This window comes from Chelonoidis abingdonii, chromosome 9 (assembly GCF_003597395.2).
Source record: "Chelonoidis abingdonii isolate Lonesome George chromosome 9, CheloAbing_2.0, whole genome shotgun sequence".
Taxonomy (NCBI): domain Eukaryota; kingdom Metazoa; phylum Chordata; order Testudines; family Testudinidae; genus Chelonoidis; species Chelonoidis abingdonii.
The window spans coordinates 6,252,246-6,267,388 of NC_133777.1; the positions used below are offsets into that span (position 1 = coordinate 6,252,246).

Sequence of the window (15,143 nt, forward strand, 5' to 3'; positions counted from 1 at the left end):
TGCAGTAGTTAGACAGCCTGCTTGAAGGAACACATGCATCTTTCCAGCCACAAAAAACGGTTGGTTCAATCCAGTGTATATTTCCCAGTGAGCCAAACTGCACAAATTCTCCTCAATCGCAGCACCAGATTAAACAGAGCAGCCAGGTGTGAACCCTTGTAACTACGATAAACTGCCAGCGACTTTCAAGTAACACTGCCAGCTTGCAGCCGAGTCAGCTTTTAAAAAGGAAGGTAACGTCACGGCAGATCTTACCTCCAGCTCTAAGTCCATGGTTCCCAACCTTGACACCTTTCATTGCATTATTTTGAGGCACGTCACCATATTGTCTCCAAATCAATTCACCCTCTTATTATCTTGCTTTAAGCTGTTTACCGCCCTTGCGATTCACAGTCTGGACAGTAAAATGAATGATGTTAGAGTCCAGCTCCAACACGAACCAAAATACAAGGGAAGGGTTTTTGTTCTCATATGTCGTTTTTCAAAAAAATTCCGCCACACGCCTGTGGGGAAATGCTACCCTAAATCATCTGGCCAGTGTCTGTGGCTTTACGGCCACGTTTTCCTATTCCCCTCCTCCCCACTGCAGAGTGAAAGACGCACCTAAACCAAGAGGGGAAGCTGTGTAACTGTAGCTGAGGCCTGGCCTGACCTGAGTAATTAACACATGGAGGCCTCATCTCTTGGAGGATCGCATTAGAGAGCAATGCTTTGTCCTCTGACATTCTTTGGCTATGGGAATCTTGGGTGTTTCTGGGAACAGCAAGAGGTAAGGCATTTGCAGACGAGGGTTGCCAACTTTCTGATTGCAGAAAACCGAACATCCTTGCCCCTTCCTGCCATGCCCCCAGACCTGGCCCCTTGCCCCAAGGCCTCGCCCTGGATCACTCTATCCCGCTCCTCTCCATCACTCACTCTCCCCCACCTTCGCTCATTCACTTATTTTCACCAGGCTGGGGCAAGCGGTTGGTGTGCAGGAGGGGGTGAGGGCTCCAGCTAGGGGCCCAGGCTCTTGGGTGGGGCCAGGGATGAGCGGTTTGGGATGCAGGAGAGGGCTCAGAGTGTGGGAGAGGGCTCTGGGCTGGGGCAGGGGAGTGGGATTGAGTAGGGGGTGCAGGCTCTGGGAGGAAGTTGGGGTGAAGGAGGGGGCTCAGGGCTGGAGCAGGGAGTTGTAGTGTGGACTCCAGGAAGGAGGGAGCTCAGGCCTGGGGCAGGAGGTTGGGGCATGGGAGCAGATTCAGTGTACAGGCTCTGGGTGGCGCTTACCTCAGGTGGCCCCGAGAAGAGGCAACATGTCCCTCTGGCTCCTAGGTGCCGGAGCACTGGGCGGCCCAGGGGGCTCTGTGCACTGTCCCACCCAGAGGCGCCGCCCCCGCGGCTCCCATTGGCTGCAGTTCCTGGCCAATGGGAACTGCGGAGCTGGGATGATGGCAAGGGCAGCACACAGAGCCCCTCTGTCAGCCCTGACCTAGGAGCTGAAGGGACATGCTGGCAGGTTCTGGGAGCTGCGCAGAGCTGGCCACTGTGGCCCGGTTGGGTTAGCAGTGCATTCGACCGAGCATTCCTGGCAACGCTACGACAGACAGAAGTGTAGATCCTGTCCCCTTCACACAAGGAATCGTAGCTTTGCCAAAAGAAATCAGGGACCTTGGCTTCCCGTGCTACATTCCACTGTTAGAAAGAAAGGCTGTTGAGTAGGGAACAGGAGTCAAGACTCCTGGGTTCTGCTCCTGACTCATCCTCATGACTTTGGGCAAGTCATGTAAACAGTCTGGGTGAATTCCTGGCTTGAAGTCAGTGCAAGTTTTGCCACTGACTTCACCAGAGGCAGGACTTCACCCTCTGTGCCCTAGTTTGTCAGTAAAATGGGGTTAACAACACCTCCCTCCCAGGGCTTAATGAAAGCTCATGACGGACGAGACGTTGTCAGCCGCTGGCGGCTGGAAAGTACAAAGCGCTCTGCTTGGGGCCGGAATGCTGGCTCAAATGACGCTGAGATGGAAATCTCAAAAGTTCCCTCATTTGCAGCCTGTCTCCTAAGCCAAGAGATTTGCACGCCACGCAGCGACGGCATGGATACAGAGGGGTGGAATATTACAGGGTAGACGTGGAAGGTGCTGCTGGCTAAAGGACTCAGGTTCTAGTCCCAGCGTCTCAGAGAGGAGGATAACATACGACTCCACTCTCTGCAGAGCACGTGTGAAGGCTGCCATCTTGGCCAATGCACCAGAGGTTTCTGGAGCTCAAAGCGTGAGCTGCTACAGTTTGAGCTAACGAGTCAAGATTCAATAGCTGGGGGCTGTAACTGGCCCATATCCTCTGCGTATTGGTGTGGGGAACCCAGCGTGGGACCCAGGGCTCTGTCACAGAGTGCTCACAGCAGGGGGCTGGATTTTCAAGGCACAGTATGAGTTTGCTGAGCTGAGCAAGGTCCGGCTCTCATAAAGAGATGCACATAGGGGTAGTTCCATTGACTTCTAGGAGACTGCTTCCCTGGGTAAAGGTACCGCCGGTGCCTAAGCACCTACAGGATCAGGACCCTGAGCTGGTGGGTATGTCCCCTGCTTGTCTGATGCGAGTTCTTGGGACCTGCTCCGAGTGCAGCTCCCTGCCAGGGAAAGGCAGGGTCCTCATCTGGTGAGCCCCATTGGTTTGTGTCCCAGGCAGATCACATAATCTTGGCAGTTAAAGTCACATCACCCCGATGACCGTCTTGCTCTGCTTCCAACTTCAGCTCCAACATGAGCTGAGGACACGCTGTGCCCCATTCCGCTAGAGTTGGTGATTAATCATAGAATCTCAGGGCTGGAAGGGACCTCAGGCGGCCATCTAGTCCCACCCCCTGCTCAGAGCGGGACCAATCCCCAATGTCAGATCTCATTTGAACGCAGGGATTGCCAGCTTCCGGTTGGTACCACGCAGAGTTCTATATAGCGGGTGTCAATCCAGAGGCAGATAAAATCATGTAAGAATTGCCTTGATGGGGAAAGCAGCGCGGTAAATCAGAGGGAAATCCCACTTCCTTAGGAGGCTAGAAACACTTGGACGGCACCAGTACAACTGCACTGAGGACTAGTGAACATTTCCCAGAGCCGGTCTTGCCCCAGGGATCAGAGAAGGCAGGAACTGTCCTTTTGTTCTGTTTTTGTACAGCACCTAGCACCCTGGGGGCCTGGGACGTGGGGATCCTGTAATAAGTAATAATAATTTCAGTCCCTGACTTGAGGTGGAACAGCAGGGGTCAGTCAGTGAAGCGACTCACTGCACTCTAGCCTGTGCATATCATTTGAATTCACCCTCTTCTGCCCCCTCCCCTCCCTCAACAGGTCGTGGCTGTTGTCATGGACATGTTCACGGATGTCGACATCTTCAAGGACCTCTTGGACGCAGGCTTCAAGCGGAAAGTCGGCGTCTACATCATTGTGGATGAGACCAATGCGAAATACTTCCTTCAGATGTGCGAGCGAGCACAGATGCACGCCGGGCACCTGAAGGTAAGACGGACACCGAGAGCGTGGCACCGTGCAGTGGGTGGCTATAGGCAAGCAAGATTAGTCAGCTGGAAGCTCAGATAGAAAAATTGGGCTTGATTCTGCCCTGGTGTCCTTGGTTACCTCCATGCACAGTGAATGCATGAAAAGGGATGTCACACATGAGCCCGGCTGGGTGACGACACATAGTGCCAGGTGCAGGAGAACTAGGCTTCCTCAAGGCAATGGCACTGAATCGCAGCCGAGCGCAGCGTTAAGAATAGCGAGTGCCCTGGACGGCGCATTTCGCTCATGCCCACAGGATAACAACCTGAAACGGAGGGCTGCCTCCCACTCAGGACGCCACAGCTGGCAAGAACTTGGCTGCAGGTGAGACCATTCCAGCTGGTATTTTCACCCAGTTTACAAGTGACAGCGCTCGCACTGCCTGTAATTATCATTTCAAAGGCTGGAGAGCTGATGGTGCCATGAGTTGTTGCAACGTCTCCTGGTTCGTTCTCAGAGCTCTTCCCTGACTCAGGAGGGGGCGGAAAGAGGCCAGCTTGGCACGTGGTCCCTACAAGCATGTCTGAGGCCCAGCTTTCCTTCTGGGCACAAAGGGGGTGCAGATCTCCAGCCAGCCCCCTGCTAGCCTCTCTGGGTACCACCGGGGGAAGGGTGTGTGTGTATAAAATGAAGGGGGGTGCTGGCTAAGCCAGGCAGTGGGGCCTAGTGGCTAGGGTGCATCGTGGCACTAGTCCCAGTTCTGCCCCTGGGCAAGTCACCTCCCTGCAATGTGCCTCAGTTTCCCCAGCTGTAAAATGGGGATAACGATGCTGCCTTCCTTCATCTGTCTCTTGAGGGCCCAGGCATCTCTGAGGTGTGGGGGCGGCTATCCATATTGGTAGCATATGTCAGACCCGGAGGCTGCTGGAGGAGGCGGGACATGATAGGGAAGTTAGCAAGCAGCACTGGCCCTGAAGGCTTAATCCAGCTCCATGTCCCCACTGCCCACAGGCCAAAGAGCTGATCTGGGTGCAGGTGAATCACACCGGGGGTAAGGGAAGGGCTAGGAATCCTCCTTCAAGATCTCGGAGCTGCCTCTGCAGCCCGACAGCCCAGCCATTCTGCAGGAGAAGATCTGTGGAGTCTCTGGCCCCGTACACCTGGTCCTGCCTAGCTAGGCTCTCTGGCCACCAGATCGGTAGCTCCGTGGCAGCCTATGGGGCATGTGGGATGATTGGGTCTGTCACTTACAGGCAACCCTGCAGCCAAGGGAAGAGAAGAGACTGTTGAAAACAACAAGCAAGGCTGTCCCGTTCCAGGGCCTCCACACCCAGCAACAGCAAGGAGGCGGAATGGGGGGGTACACACACCCCCAGCATCTCTTGTGCGCTGCCAACAATGTGTTGGTCCTTCCCATTAATGGCAGGCAGGGCCGGATGGCAACAGCAGAACAGTTGCTGGCACCAGCCAGGGTGATGTCGAACTCCCAGCCCGACACAGCACCCATGGAGAGAGAGGAACAATGGAAGGAATCTGCCAGCGCAGGCTGTGTTCACACTCAGGCAGGGAGGCAAGGAGCAACTTGGCTTTGATGTCCCTGTCCTGTCCCTTTATTTTAACAGGAGAGACATGTATTGTAAACAGTCCCCTTGGCAACAAGATCTCATGGCTGCCTCTGTGCTAAATACATCTGCCCCACCAGGCCCGACGGGGCTAGAATGCAGAGCTGCATGGCACAAGCCCCTGCCACTTGCGCTAAAGGAGAAGTATCACTCCGGTGGGGTTTTTATATTGACCGATAACGTGTAGGATCAAGCCCCACAACTAGGCAAAGCAAAGCATTACAGCCCTCCAGAGACTAAACTATTGTGCGCCAGACGCAGAGAACAGGGAAGGTCAAACAATGTGTCCGAGGCCCGTGCAGTGGCTGGAATGGATTCCGGGAGATATACCCGCACGTCGGTTGTCTAAGCGCTGCACTGCCGTGTCCATTTACATTGGGGGCAGGTGGAGATCAGATCTCCTGGCTGGACAGCACCACGAATGTCTGGGATATAGAAAAAAGAAACTGGGTACAGGCCATCACCGTGGGTTTGGTGCTCTCAAGCTAGTCCTTCCACTGGCATTTCACCTGCTTCTACAATATCTAGCACTATTTGGCAGCCTCTGTTCTTGAAAAGCTCCAAGAGTGTTTCAGGCCGGGGCCTGTGTACTTTGGCAAGCTGGGTGAGAAAGCTCCCGCTAATGCTGCTGCCAGAGATCCGGACCCTGCTAGCCAGTGTTAGCAAGGCTCACTGGTTGCATAAGCCCATCTGCCAGGGCAGGCGTTGTGTGAAGGCAAAGAGCAGATGGGAGGGGTTCCCAGAAGTGACTAAAGCCAGCAGGGCACACCTTTGGTCCTACCTGCCTGCAGAGCAATGATCAAAAGCCCTCATGCACCAGGTGGGTGTGTGGCTGTTATCACGAATTCCTGATGCATGGGAATCTCCTGGTTTCACTTTCAGGCCTGCTGACAGGCCTGATTTTCCAGGTTGTACTTTAACTATCAGGCCATAAACCACTTTGCCTTTGCCTTGCTTGGCACAGCAGATATCTACCTTGAGGAATGCAGCCACGTGGCTCCAGCCACCAAGCCGCTCTCTGATTGGCATCCAAGCACACTCATGAGCCTCCCACCTCTCAAGCTAGCTGGAGAATGGCTGTCACGGGGACTGTGGCACAGAGAGAAAGGGAAGTTCATACATACTTACGCAACACAGCACTGGCTCCGACAGGTGCCTGGTTTTCTCCTACCCAGCACATTAACTGTCTGGGGTTGCATGTGGAAGTGATTTCCATGCGGAAGTGATTTCCATGCATCTGGGCTGTGCAGCACACAGCACTGAGATTAAGATGAATGTTCAGCCCAGGAAAGCTCCAGGCTAGTCGCAAGGGGTGACGCTAGTGAGAACTCTGGTATATTGGCAGAGCTGTGGACGGGGCCAGGACCAGAACAGCAGGCGTGCACCAGCAGATCCCTGGAGACAGAGTCCAGGTTGGATTCTCCCACTGGCACTGAGCCTCCTGGCACCAGTGGACAGACTCACACTAGCCCGAATCTAGCTACCTAGGTTGGGAGGCTGGCAGTGTAGAAATACCCACGGAAGCCAAAACCAACAAGGAGTCCGGTGGCACTTTAAAGACTAACATATATTGGGGCATAAGCTTTCGTAAATCTGAAGAAGTGGATTTTTTACCCATGAAAGTTTATGCCCAAATAAATCTGTTAGTCTTTAAGGTGCCACTGGACTCCTTGTTTTTGTGGATACAGATAAACATGGCTACCCCGTTACTTGACACCATGGAAGTCAATGGTGCAAAGCAGTCAGGACATCCCAGAGAACCTGAGACACTATTTGGAAAGTGCTTTGAGCCGGAGCATGGAGGATAAAAGGTGCTAAAGACACGTAAGTTGTTATTTCAGTGTCTAAAAAGCAGGCTCAATGGACTTGGTAAATACCGCACAAGCTTGAGAAAGCCACACAGTTTGTTAAGCAACTGCTGAGTGTTTGCAGTGATTCAGGGGTTGGGAGAAGTGGCTATTGTGTTTTCTGATCAGTCATCTATCTTTACATGCCCTGGCTTTTGTTTTCTTCCTACTGGAGATTACTTAAAGCAGCTGCTGCTATGAAAGTGAGGAGGGAGAATGAAACATACCTTGAGACCTGGGTGTTTTGCTCTGCTGGGTGTGACCTGAGAGCGTCTAATGGTCCTTTGTGAATTTATGAAAGGGGTTGGCCTAGACGGAGGAGCTGGATTAATGGGCGGTTAAAGGATATTAAGTTAACAGGGATGTACTGAATCGGGTGACGGAATGAGGTCAGCCTCTAGCTTGTTTTCCTGGGCATGGAAATGTAAACAACAACACTGAGCTTCTAATGCCCCTCCCATGCCGGGATCTCAGGGCACATTGGGGTATTCGCCGCATCCCTCCCTATGGGTTAGTCCACACTAGCGTTCTTACCTTGAGTTCACTGGCTGCCAGTTATTGCACGGTCGGTAACACGCTGTACAAGCTAGTCTGGAACACTCTCCAAACGGCTGTTCCAGGTGACAAGCATTTGTGGCTCACCCGAGGCCAATCCCATCCAAGCTCCAGCCAGTGGGTGACCAGGAAAAGGGGATAATCACAACAGAAAGCCGAACATCTGCACAAAACCAAGTTAGGCATTTTGGGGAAGCAGCAAGCTCCTGAACTCAAGTCCCAGATGAGCCATTGACTCATTGTGGGGCCTGGAGCAAGGCAGCTAACCTCTTTGTGTCTCAGTTCTCTTCTCAGCCACACGGGATAATATTTAGGGCATCTCTACACTACTGGCACTACTGCCAGTAAATCCACCTCCCTGAGCAGCAGTATCCAGGTGGCCGAAGAATTCTTCTGTCGACCTAGCTGCATCCACACCAGGGTTCAGACTGGCTTAATGGCGGCGCTCAGAGGCGTGAATTTTTCACACCCCTGAGTGACGTAGCTAAGTCGATCACATTTTACATGTAAACCAGGCTTTAGCCATCTGGCAGGGCTATTGCGGGGATGAGTCAGCGTCTATGCAGAGGTCCGAATGGTGCTTTGAAGATAAGGTCTGTGCCTTTTTATTGAGACAAGGGGCCAAGTTCAGCGCCAGTGTCGGTGGTGTGAAACCGGAGCACCACTGTCAAATTCCGCAGAGTTAATCCTGATTTAGAACAGCGCCACACAGAGCAGAATCCAGCCCATGCTGGCCAACAGAGGGAATGGTCAGTGGAAATGGCCATTTAAAAAAAGAGCAAATCAACAGGGAGAGAGAGACTCAATTTTTCAGCCCTAACCAAGCGTCCATTGAGGCAGGCCAGGATCATCTCACTGCATCGCCTCCTCTTCATCTCTTTTCCCACCCACTGTCTTGCTTTTGCTTTGCAGAATCTCCGCGTTCGCACCACGGGGGGAACGGAATTTTTCACCCATTCAGCCACGAAGTTCAAAGGTGCCTTGGCCCAGAAGTTCATGTTCGTGGATGGTGACCGGGCTATGTGTGGCTCCTACAGGTAATTCAGAGACAGCTCTGTCAGGCATTCCCACATCTAAAGAGCACGCCGGGTGGGTCAGCCTCAGCTGGGCCATAGCAGAACCAGGCGGGTCGGCGTTTTAGTTTTAAGGGGATGTGAATTTTGATCCTCATGATAGTGCAGAGTCAGAGCAATGGGTAAAAGCATGCAGCTGGGTGTACCAGCTGAAATATGAATGCAGAGCTCTGCTACTGCATCCCAATCCTGACCTGCAAACCCTGATACCCAGTGAACCCCACCCGCCCCCGCCCCCGATACCTAGCAATCCCGACCTCTCACCTCCAGTCATCACACCCCAGACTTGCCTTGAGATAAGTCTGCTGCTCCTGCTAAATTAGGTGGCAGTTTTGTGAGGATTTGTTTCCGAGGCCCCGCTCCTGCCCCTTGGACATATGTCTGAGGAAGCGACTAGGTGGAGACGCACATAAAGCCCTTGCAGCAGTAGAAGGCAGCCCTTTGTGAACTCAGTCCACGGGGGGCAGGATCCAGCCAGCCCCAGAGAGTACAGAACCGAGCCCGGGGTTGAGGTATTCACGTCTCAGTAGCAAGCCAGGTAGCAGGAGAACCCAGGCCAGATTTGCCGCCATGCACTCAGACTGTTTCTGATTGGTTTCCGTTCCAGCTTCACCTGGTCCGCAGCCAGGACCGACAGGAACCTCATCTCGGTCCTCTCTGGCCAGGTGGTGGAAGCGTTCGACAAGCAGTTCCAGGAGCTGTATCTCATGTCCCGGGGGCTCAGCCTAAAGTCCATTCCCATGGACGAGGAGCCGGAACCCGAGCCGTTCACTCTGCCCTCTGTCATGCCTGTCACTCCGGCCAACGCAGTGGTGAAGAGACTGATTAACCCAAAATATGCCCTGGTGAAGGCCAAGAGTGCAGATCAGATCAGCAAGATGTCATCCAAGAGGCAGGCGGACGCCAGCAGAAACAAGATAATGGACAGCAAAGACAAGGCCCTTCCCGAGGGCCAAGCTGCCGAGCGGCAAAACGACATGGCCGACCTAGCCCCACCCATCCACCCCGGCCTCCTCAACATGGAGAAGGCCAACATGTTCGACTACCTGCCCACTTGGGTGGAGGCAGACCCAGACCCAAGCGAAATCTTGGGGTACATCAACATCATCGACCCCACTATAAAGAACGTGAAGCTGTCCCAAATGAATCGCATCAAGGTCTGTGACGTCTCCCAGGCCAATGCCCAGCACAGGCAGATGCTAAAAAGCAAGGAATTGGAAGCCAAGAAAAGCCAAGAGCCTTCTCCAGCCAGCCGGGAGCAAAGAGAGGCCCCTCCGACCCCAATCAAGGAAGCTCCCAAGCCAGTAGAAAGCCCCAAAGCAAGGAGTCCTGGGGAGGACAAGAAAGGAGCTTTGGCTATCCTGGCCGTGAGCCAGCACCTGAAGCAGTCCACGGCTGCAGAGATGCACAAGATGGATGTCAGGCCCCCAGTGCCAAGGCCGAGGACGGTTGACGTCATGGACTTTATCTCCAAAAACAGCGCACTCTGCAAAGACACAGCTGCCGTGCTTGGGGACGCCAAGAAGCAGCTGTGCCAGGTGGCAGAGCCAGCGAATGAAGATCACGGGCCGGGTGAAAACTCCACAGAAGCTCAAGCCACAGCCAGCCATCACCAGCTGAGGAGGCAGGCAGTCGTATCCCAGGAAGCTCAGGGCACGGCAGCCGTGTGTCCCGTGAACGGGCTGGAAGGGGAGGAAGATGAAGAGGACTATTTGACGCTCAGCGATCAGGAGAGCTATTCTAGCAGTTCTGCCACCCATAGCTACCACCACTCCAACGCCTCCTCCACCTCGGACGAACTCTTTGAGGTCAGAGGTCGCTTTGGGCCGCTCCGGAGAACCAACTCCGATCACATCCCCAACGGGGGGAACCTGCACTTGCAAAGGAAAATGAGCGACCCCCACATCAGCAGAGGCACCTACGTCAGCCCCCTGGGGAGCCTGCAGTCGCCGCCAAACTTGCGCTTAGAGGACGCGGTCCAGAGGCGGGACGATGTTACCGAGGTGATTAGGTGTGTGCTGGAAAAAGCGGATGGAAAGGAAGCAGTCGCCAGCAAGGCCAGGCAGGTAGGATGGCTTGTCGTATCAGTCTGTTCTTTGCCTTGTTCTCCTGCCCTGGAGCCTGGCAGGGCACTGCATGGCGGAAGGGATAGCGCAGCGGTTTGAGCATTGGCCTACTAAACCCAGGGTTGTGAGTTCAATCCTTCAGGGGGCCATTTAGGCGTGGGGGCAAAAATCTGCCTAGGGCTGGGTCCTGCTTTGAGCAGAGGGTTGGACTAGACACCTCCTGAGGTCCCTTCCAACCCTATGATTCTAAGCTGCTCAGGGCCAGCCTTAGGGAAAATGGCACCCTGGGCATATTTATATTTTGGCACCCCCTTAACCTCCCATCACCCCTGCCCCCCCAGCCTCCTCTGGCCCCCCNACTAGGAGGCTGGTGAAGCACTGGAATGGGTTACCTAGGGAGATGATGGAGTCTCCATCCTTAGAGGTTTTTAAGGCCCAGCTTGACAAAGCCCTGGCTGGGATGATTCCAACCCCATTCTTCCATGACTCTAGAGTCACAAGCATATAGAATACACGCATCCTTTCCGCGGCTGGGTGCTGCTCGTGTACAGCTACACGGCTCTAGCGCTATAAACACACGCGCAACAATCTCTCTTCGGGAACCAAGGCTCAAACACCCGTGAAAACAACAGCGTCAAGGAATGCAGGACCCCCGCCCTACCCAGGGCAGCGAGCGCGCGCGGACCCCCCACCCCACGACAGCGCGCGAGCGAAGCACCCCCGACCCCTTCCCTCATGCATTCCCTCTGCCTCCTCCCGCTGCACCTGCCAGCCCCAGCCGCCACACACCCAGACGAGGCCGCGCCGGTGCCCATCAGCTTCCCGTCCTCTCCTCCCGCCCGCGTTCAGTCCGTCCCATGCCGACCCCTCGGCCCAGCGCGGCCCCGCACCGTTGGCGATGAGCTTGGCCGACAGCTGCTTGACGAGCTCGGGGATCCGCTCCCATTGGCACTCGGAGCGGCACCGCTCGATCTCCGTCTCCAGCCGCGATCCCGCCTTCTTCGTAGCCATGGCCGGAGTCCCAGAGGGGCGGCAGCGGCGGCGGCAGTGAGGGATGGGGAACTTGAGGGCTGCGCGGCCCGAGCTCAGGGTGCCGAACGCCGGGAGCAGCGCCCCCTGGCGGGCCGCCTCGGGACTGCAGGGGACGACGGTGGGGGAGGGGGCACTCAGCTCTCAGCGCGCTACAGCGAGGTGAAAGCGGCGGGGGGCAGAGAAGGTTACAGCCCGCCCCGGCGGCCGCCGGGCCAGGGAAATGGCGGCCGGGCGCCCACTGAGGGCCGGGCTCGAAACGTGTGCTTGCACCAGAGCCCCCTCCCCTGCCAGTGCCGTGGCTAACGCCTCTTCCTGCCGCCCACTGCAGAGCGAACCCGACCCCCGAGTGTGGGAGCCCGCCCCTGGCCTTAGTGCCCCATTCTTCCCCGTGCAGCCAGCACTAACGAGCCTCCCCCGCCGAACATGTCGAAGGCGCTTGTTGCCCAGGCTGAAGTGTTTCCCCCCCCCCAAACCGGCTCTGCTCCTGCTTTGCCTCTCGTTACCGCAACGGTGCCGGAGGCCCTGGAAGGCGGAGCGCCGGCTTGGGTACAGGGCAGCAGCCGTGGAGAGACGAGTTGGGGCGCGGGGCAACTTCGCAGAGGAGCCATCAGGCCGGGGATTTGCTTCGCAGGCAGCCCCGAGCACGGAGGAGGAGGAGGAGGGAAGAGGTCTAAGAACTGAGGGTTGAGGAAAGGAGGCGAACCACCAAAGTGAACTGACTGAGAGGACGGGGGAGGAATGCCTCAGACGATCAAGTGGAAAAGGGGCTGGTCTTGACATTATGGATTACTTGGGGGGAAGATGGGCTAATAAGAAAGGCAGCCAATAATTTATGAATTAGAGGAATGAGTCTTGGAATTATGTAAATTGTTGGAGGAGTCTGAAATGGGAGTGGGCACTACTTCAAATCTTTTCTAGCCCTTAGTCTAAAGTCAGAACAAGGTATTTACTTTTTTTGGTTCTTCAAATAAATTAAAACAAGATTACACTTTGAAACTAAATGTCAAGAGGGGTTGTTTTTTTTACATGTCAAAACATTAAACAAAATTCAAGTCAGTCAAAATTATTTGACAATTTTGAGAATAGTTTCTCAACCTGAAACTACTATAGGGTGGGGGGGGAATAATTTGTCCAAAACATTTTGCCCAGTTCTAACACACAGATTGACAGCTAAGTTTTAAAAAATGGCCTCTGACTGTCAGGCGACTCCCCTTGTAGGAGGCTCAACTTGGACATCCTGACCTCATTTTCAGAGGCACAGAATACTTCTAGCCCTTAATTAAGTCAGTTATAAGAGCTCAGCCTTCTAAAAATGAGAGGTCTGTGAACCCGTAAATGGAGTTATCTAAACACAGTTGCTACATTCTGAAAAGTTGATCTAAAGTGATTTGCTGTAAAGTGATTTTCCAGAGGTGACACAGGAAGTCTGTGGAAGAGCTGGAAATCACACTCAGATCTTCTGAGCCCCAGTACAATACCTTAGGTCTCTCTGTGGCCAATGCAAAGTGAATCAGTGGTCTCAGTCCAATTCTACATAAATGCATCCATAATACAAAAACATCACCACCACTGTCAACAGTAACCTCCATTTAGTCTTAGCAGAAAAACCAAGTACTGAATGTGCCAGAAACCCCTTTCTTCTCCTACTCTGCCATCTTCCTCCCCCCACAATAGAACTAAGGCCCATTAGCAATACGGTTGGGAGTTTAAAATGAGACAAAACATGATCTAATTATAATGCACTGAGCACAGGACCTGAAGCCAGGCACTCCAGAATTTTAATCCTTGTTCTGTCAGTCAATGAGGCATTGTGTGGCCTTGGGCAAGTTATTTAACTCTTCTGTGGCTCAGGCTACCTCTACACTACAGCTGGGATTGACACTCTGAGATCGATCCACCAGCAGTTGATTTAATGGGTCTAGTGAAGACCTGTGAAATCGACACCAGATTGTTCTCCAGTTGACCCCTGTACTCTTACCTTACTCTTCTCGTTCGGGGGGTAAGTCAACAGAAGAGTTTCTCCTGTCGCCCTCCCATGGTGTAGACCCCGTGGTAACTCAACCTAAGGTATGTCAACTCCAGCATAAATCCTGCCCCTAACCAGTTCCTTACCTTCCACTCTATGTCAAATTTCTGCTAATATTTGCCACTTTGTACCTAATTTTTGACTATCATTTTAAAAGTTGTTTTGTGGCCAGCTAGAACATCTGAAGTGCTGAATAGCTCCTTTACTGTGCAGGCACCGATCCCACACTCATTACATGCAGGCAAAAGTCTCACTGAAGTCAGACTAATTTTTCTAGTAAGCATGGTACTGAATGTTGACGTGTGATTCAGTGATGTTCTGGGCACCCTCAACTCCTACTGAAGCAGTATCTTTTCTCTAAACTAAGTAAAGCTGATACAGAAATTACTGAAAGACAAACATGATGCCACAACACCATTTTTACAGTCAGGTTTTTTAGAGTCAAAATACAGTTTAAAGGAAATTTAGATCATAGTGAGAGTTAGTGGTACTATAAAATCAAGACTTTGGCAATGTGCATATTATATTAAAAGAGCCAGACCTTTGAAGATCATAATGATAAGCACAGTTCAAATAAACCAGAAGTCAAATGAACTGTAATGACATACTTCTGAATTCAAGATTTTGCACTTAGACAAATTTATTTTTAAAGGTAAAACAAACACATCTGTGAACATACACACAATTAGGTAAATGTAAGCCCTTACTGCTTTTTTAAAGTTAAATTCACACACAAAACACTTCAAAGAAATCCAAAAAGCGAGATAGCATGTTCCTACACAATCAGTGTTCAACTCTGTTGTTGCTGTCAAGTTGATACAACTCATTCAGTACTTGCCAAATACAAGAAAAACAAACTTCAAGACTTGGAAAAGAATACACGTCTTTACAACTTTTAGACAAGTATCTGTTGATTTCTTACAATTCTCAATAAATAATCCATAGTATAAACCCTCTTGATTTGTTTATTTCATCTTTAATGAATGGCAGTGCTAACCAGCACCGTAATAAAGCATTTAAGAGAAATTAACATTGCTTAGCATATATACAGTAACAGAAGGAAAACAGACTGACATTCTTCTGTCTTAATAATTCCAAAGGAACCAAAGTTCCACATTACACAATAAGTTAACACTTTTAAGTTCTAGCCCAGCTAGAATTAAACAAGCCGAACAAGGTATTGTTTACTATCATTAACTAAATCTTTGCATATAAACTGTATAATATTACACAAAGATATTATTTCAGTAAAAGCTATTATAATATATTAAATTTTGTAATGCTACCTAAAAATATCTAAATCCCCTTTGATAATCACTAAAATAATTTTTAAAAATGGCATCCTGTGAGGTTAGAATATAAAAGAAAGTGAACTTTGATGGTCAGATAACTTTTATTCATTCCCCAGAATATCTTATGTTCTTTAAAAAAAAAATTTCACAGATC

The 15,143-nt window shown here is 52.1% G+C and overlaps 2 protein-coding genes across 2 annotated transcripts in view; one reads left to right on the top strand and one right to left on the bottom strand.

The window, feature by feature from the left end:
• The window catches only part of SLC5A10 (solute carrier family 5 member 10), a 90,974-nt gene that overhangs the window by 41,267 nt on the left and 34,564 nt on the right, over positions 1 to 15,143 (bottom strand). The window lies entirely within an intron of this gene.
• The window catches only part of FAM83G (family with sequence similarity 83 member G), a 36,134-nt gene that overhangs the window by 13,642 nt on the left and 7,349 nt on the right, over positions 1 to 15,143 (top strand). The window contains exons 2-4 of the mRNA XM_032762731.1: positions 3,327 to 3,494; positions 8,413 to 8,537; positions 9,181 to 10,639. Coding sequence (XP_032618622.1) covers positions 3,327 to 3,494; positions 8,413 to 8,537; positions 9,181 to 10,639 — 1,752 coding nt within the window. The remainder of the gene's footprint in view (positions 1 to 3,326; positions 3,495 to 8,412; positions 8,538 to 9,180; positions 10,640 to 15,143) is intronic.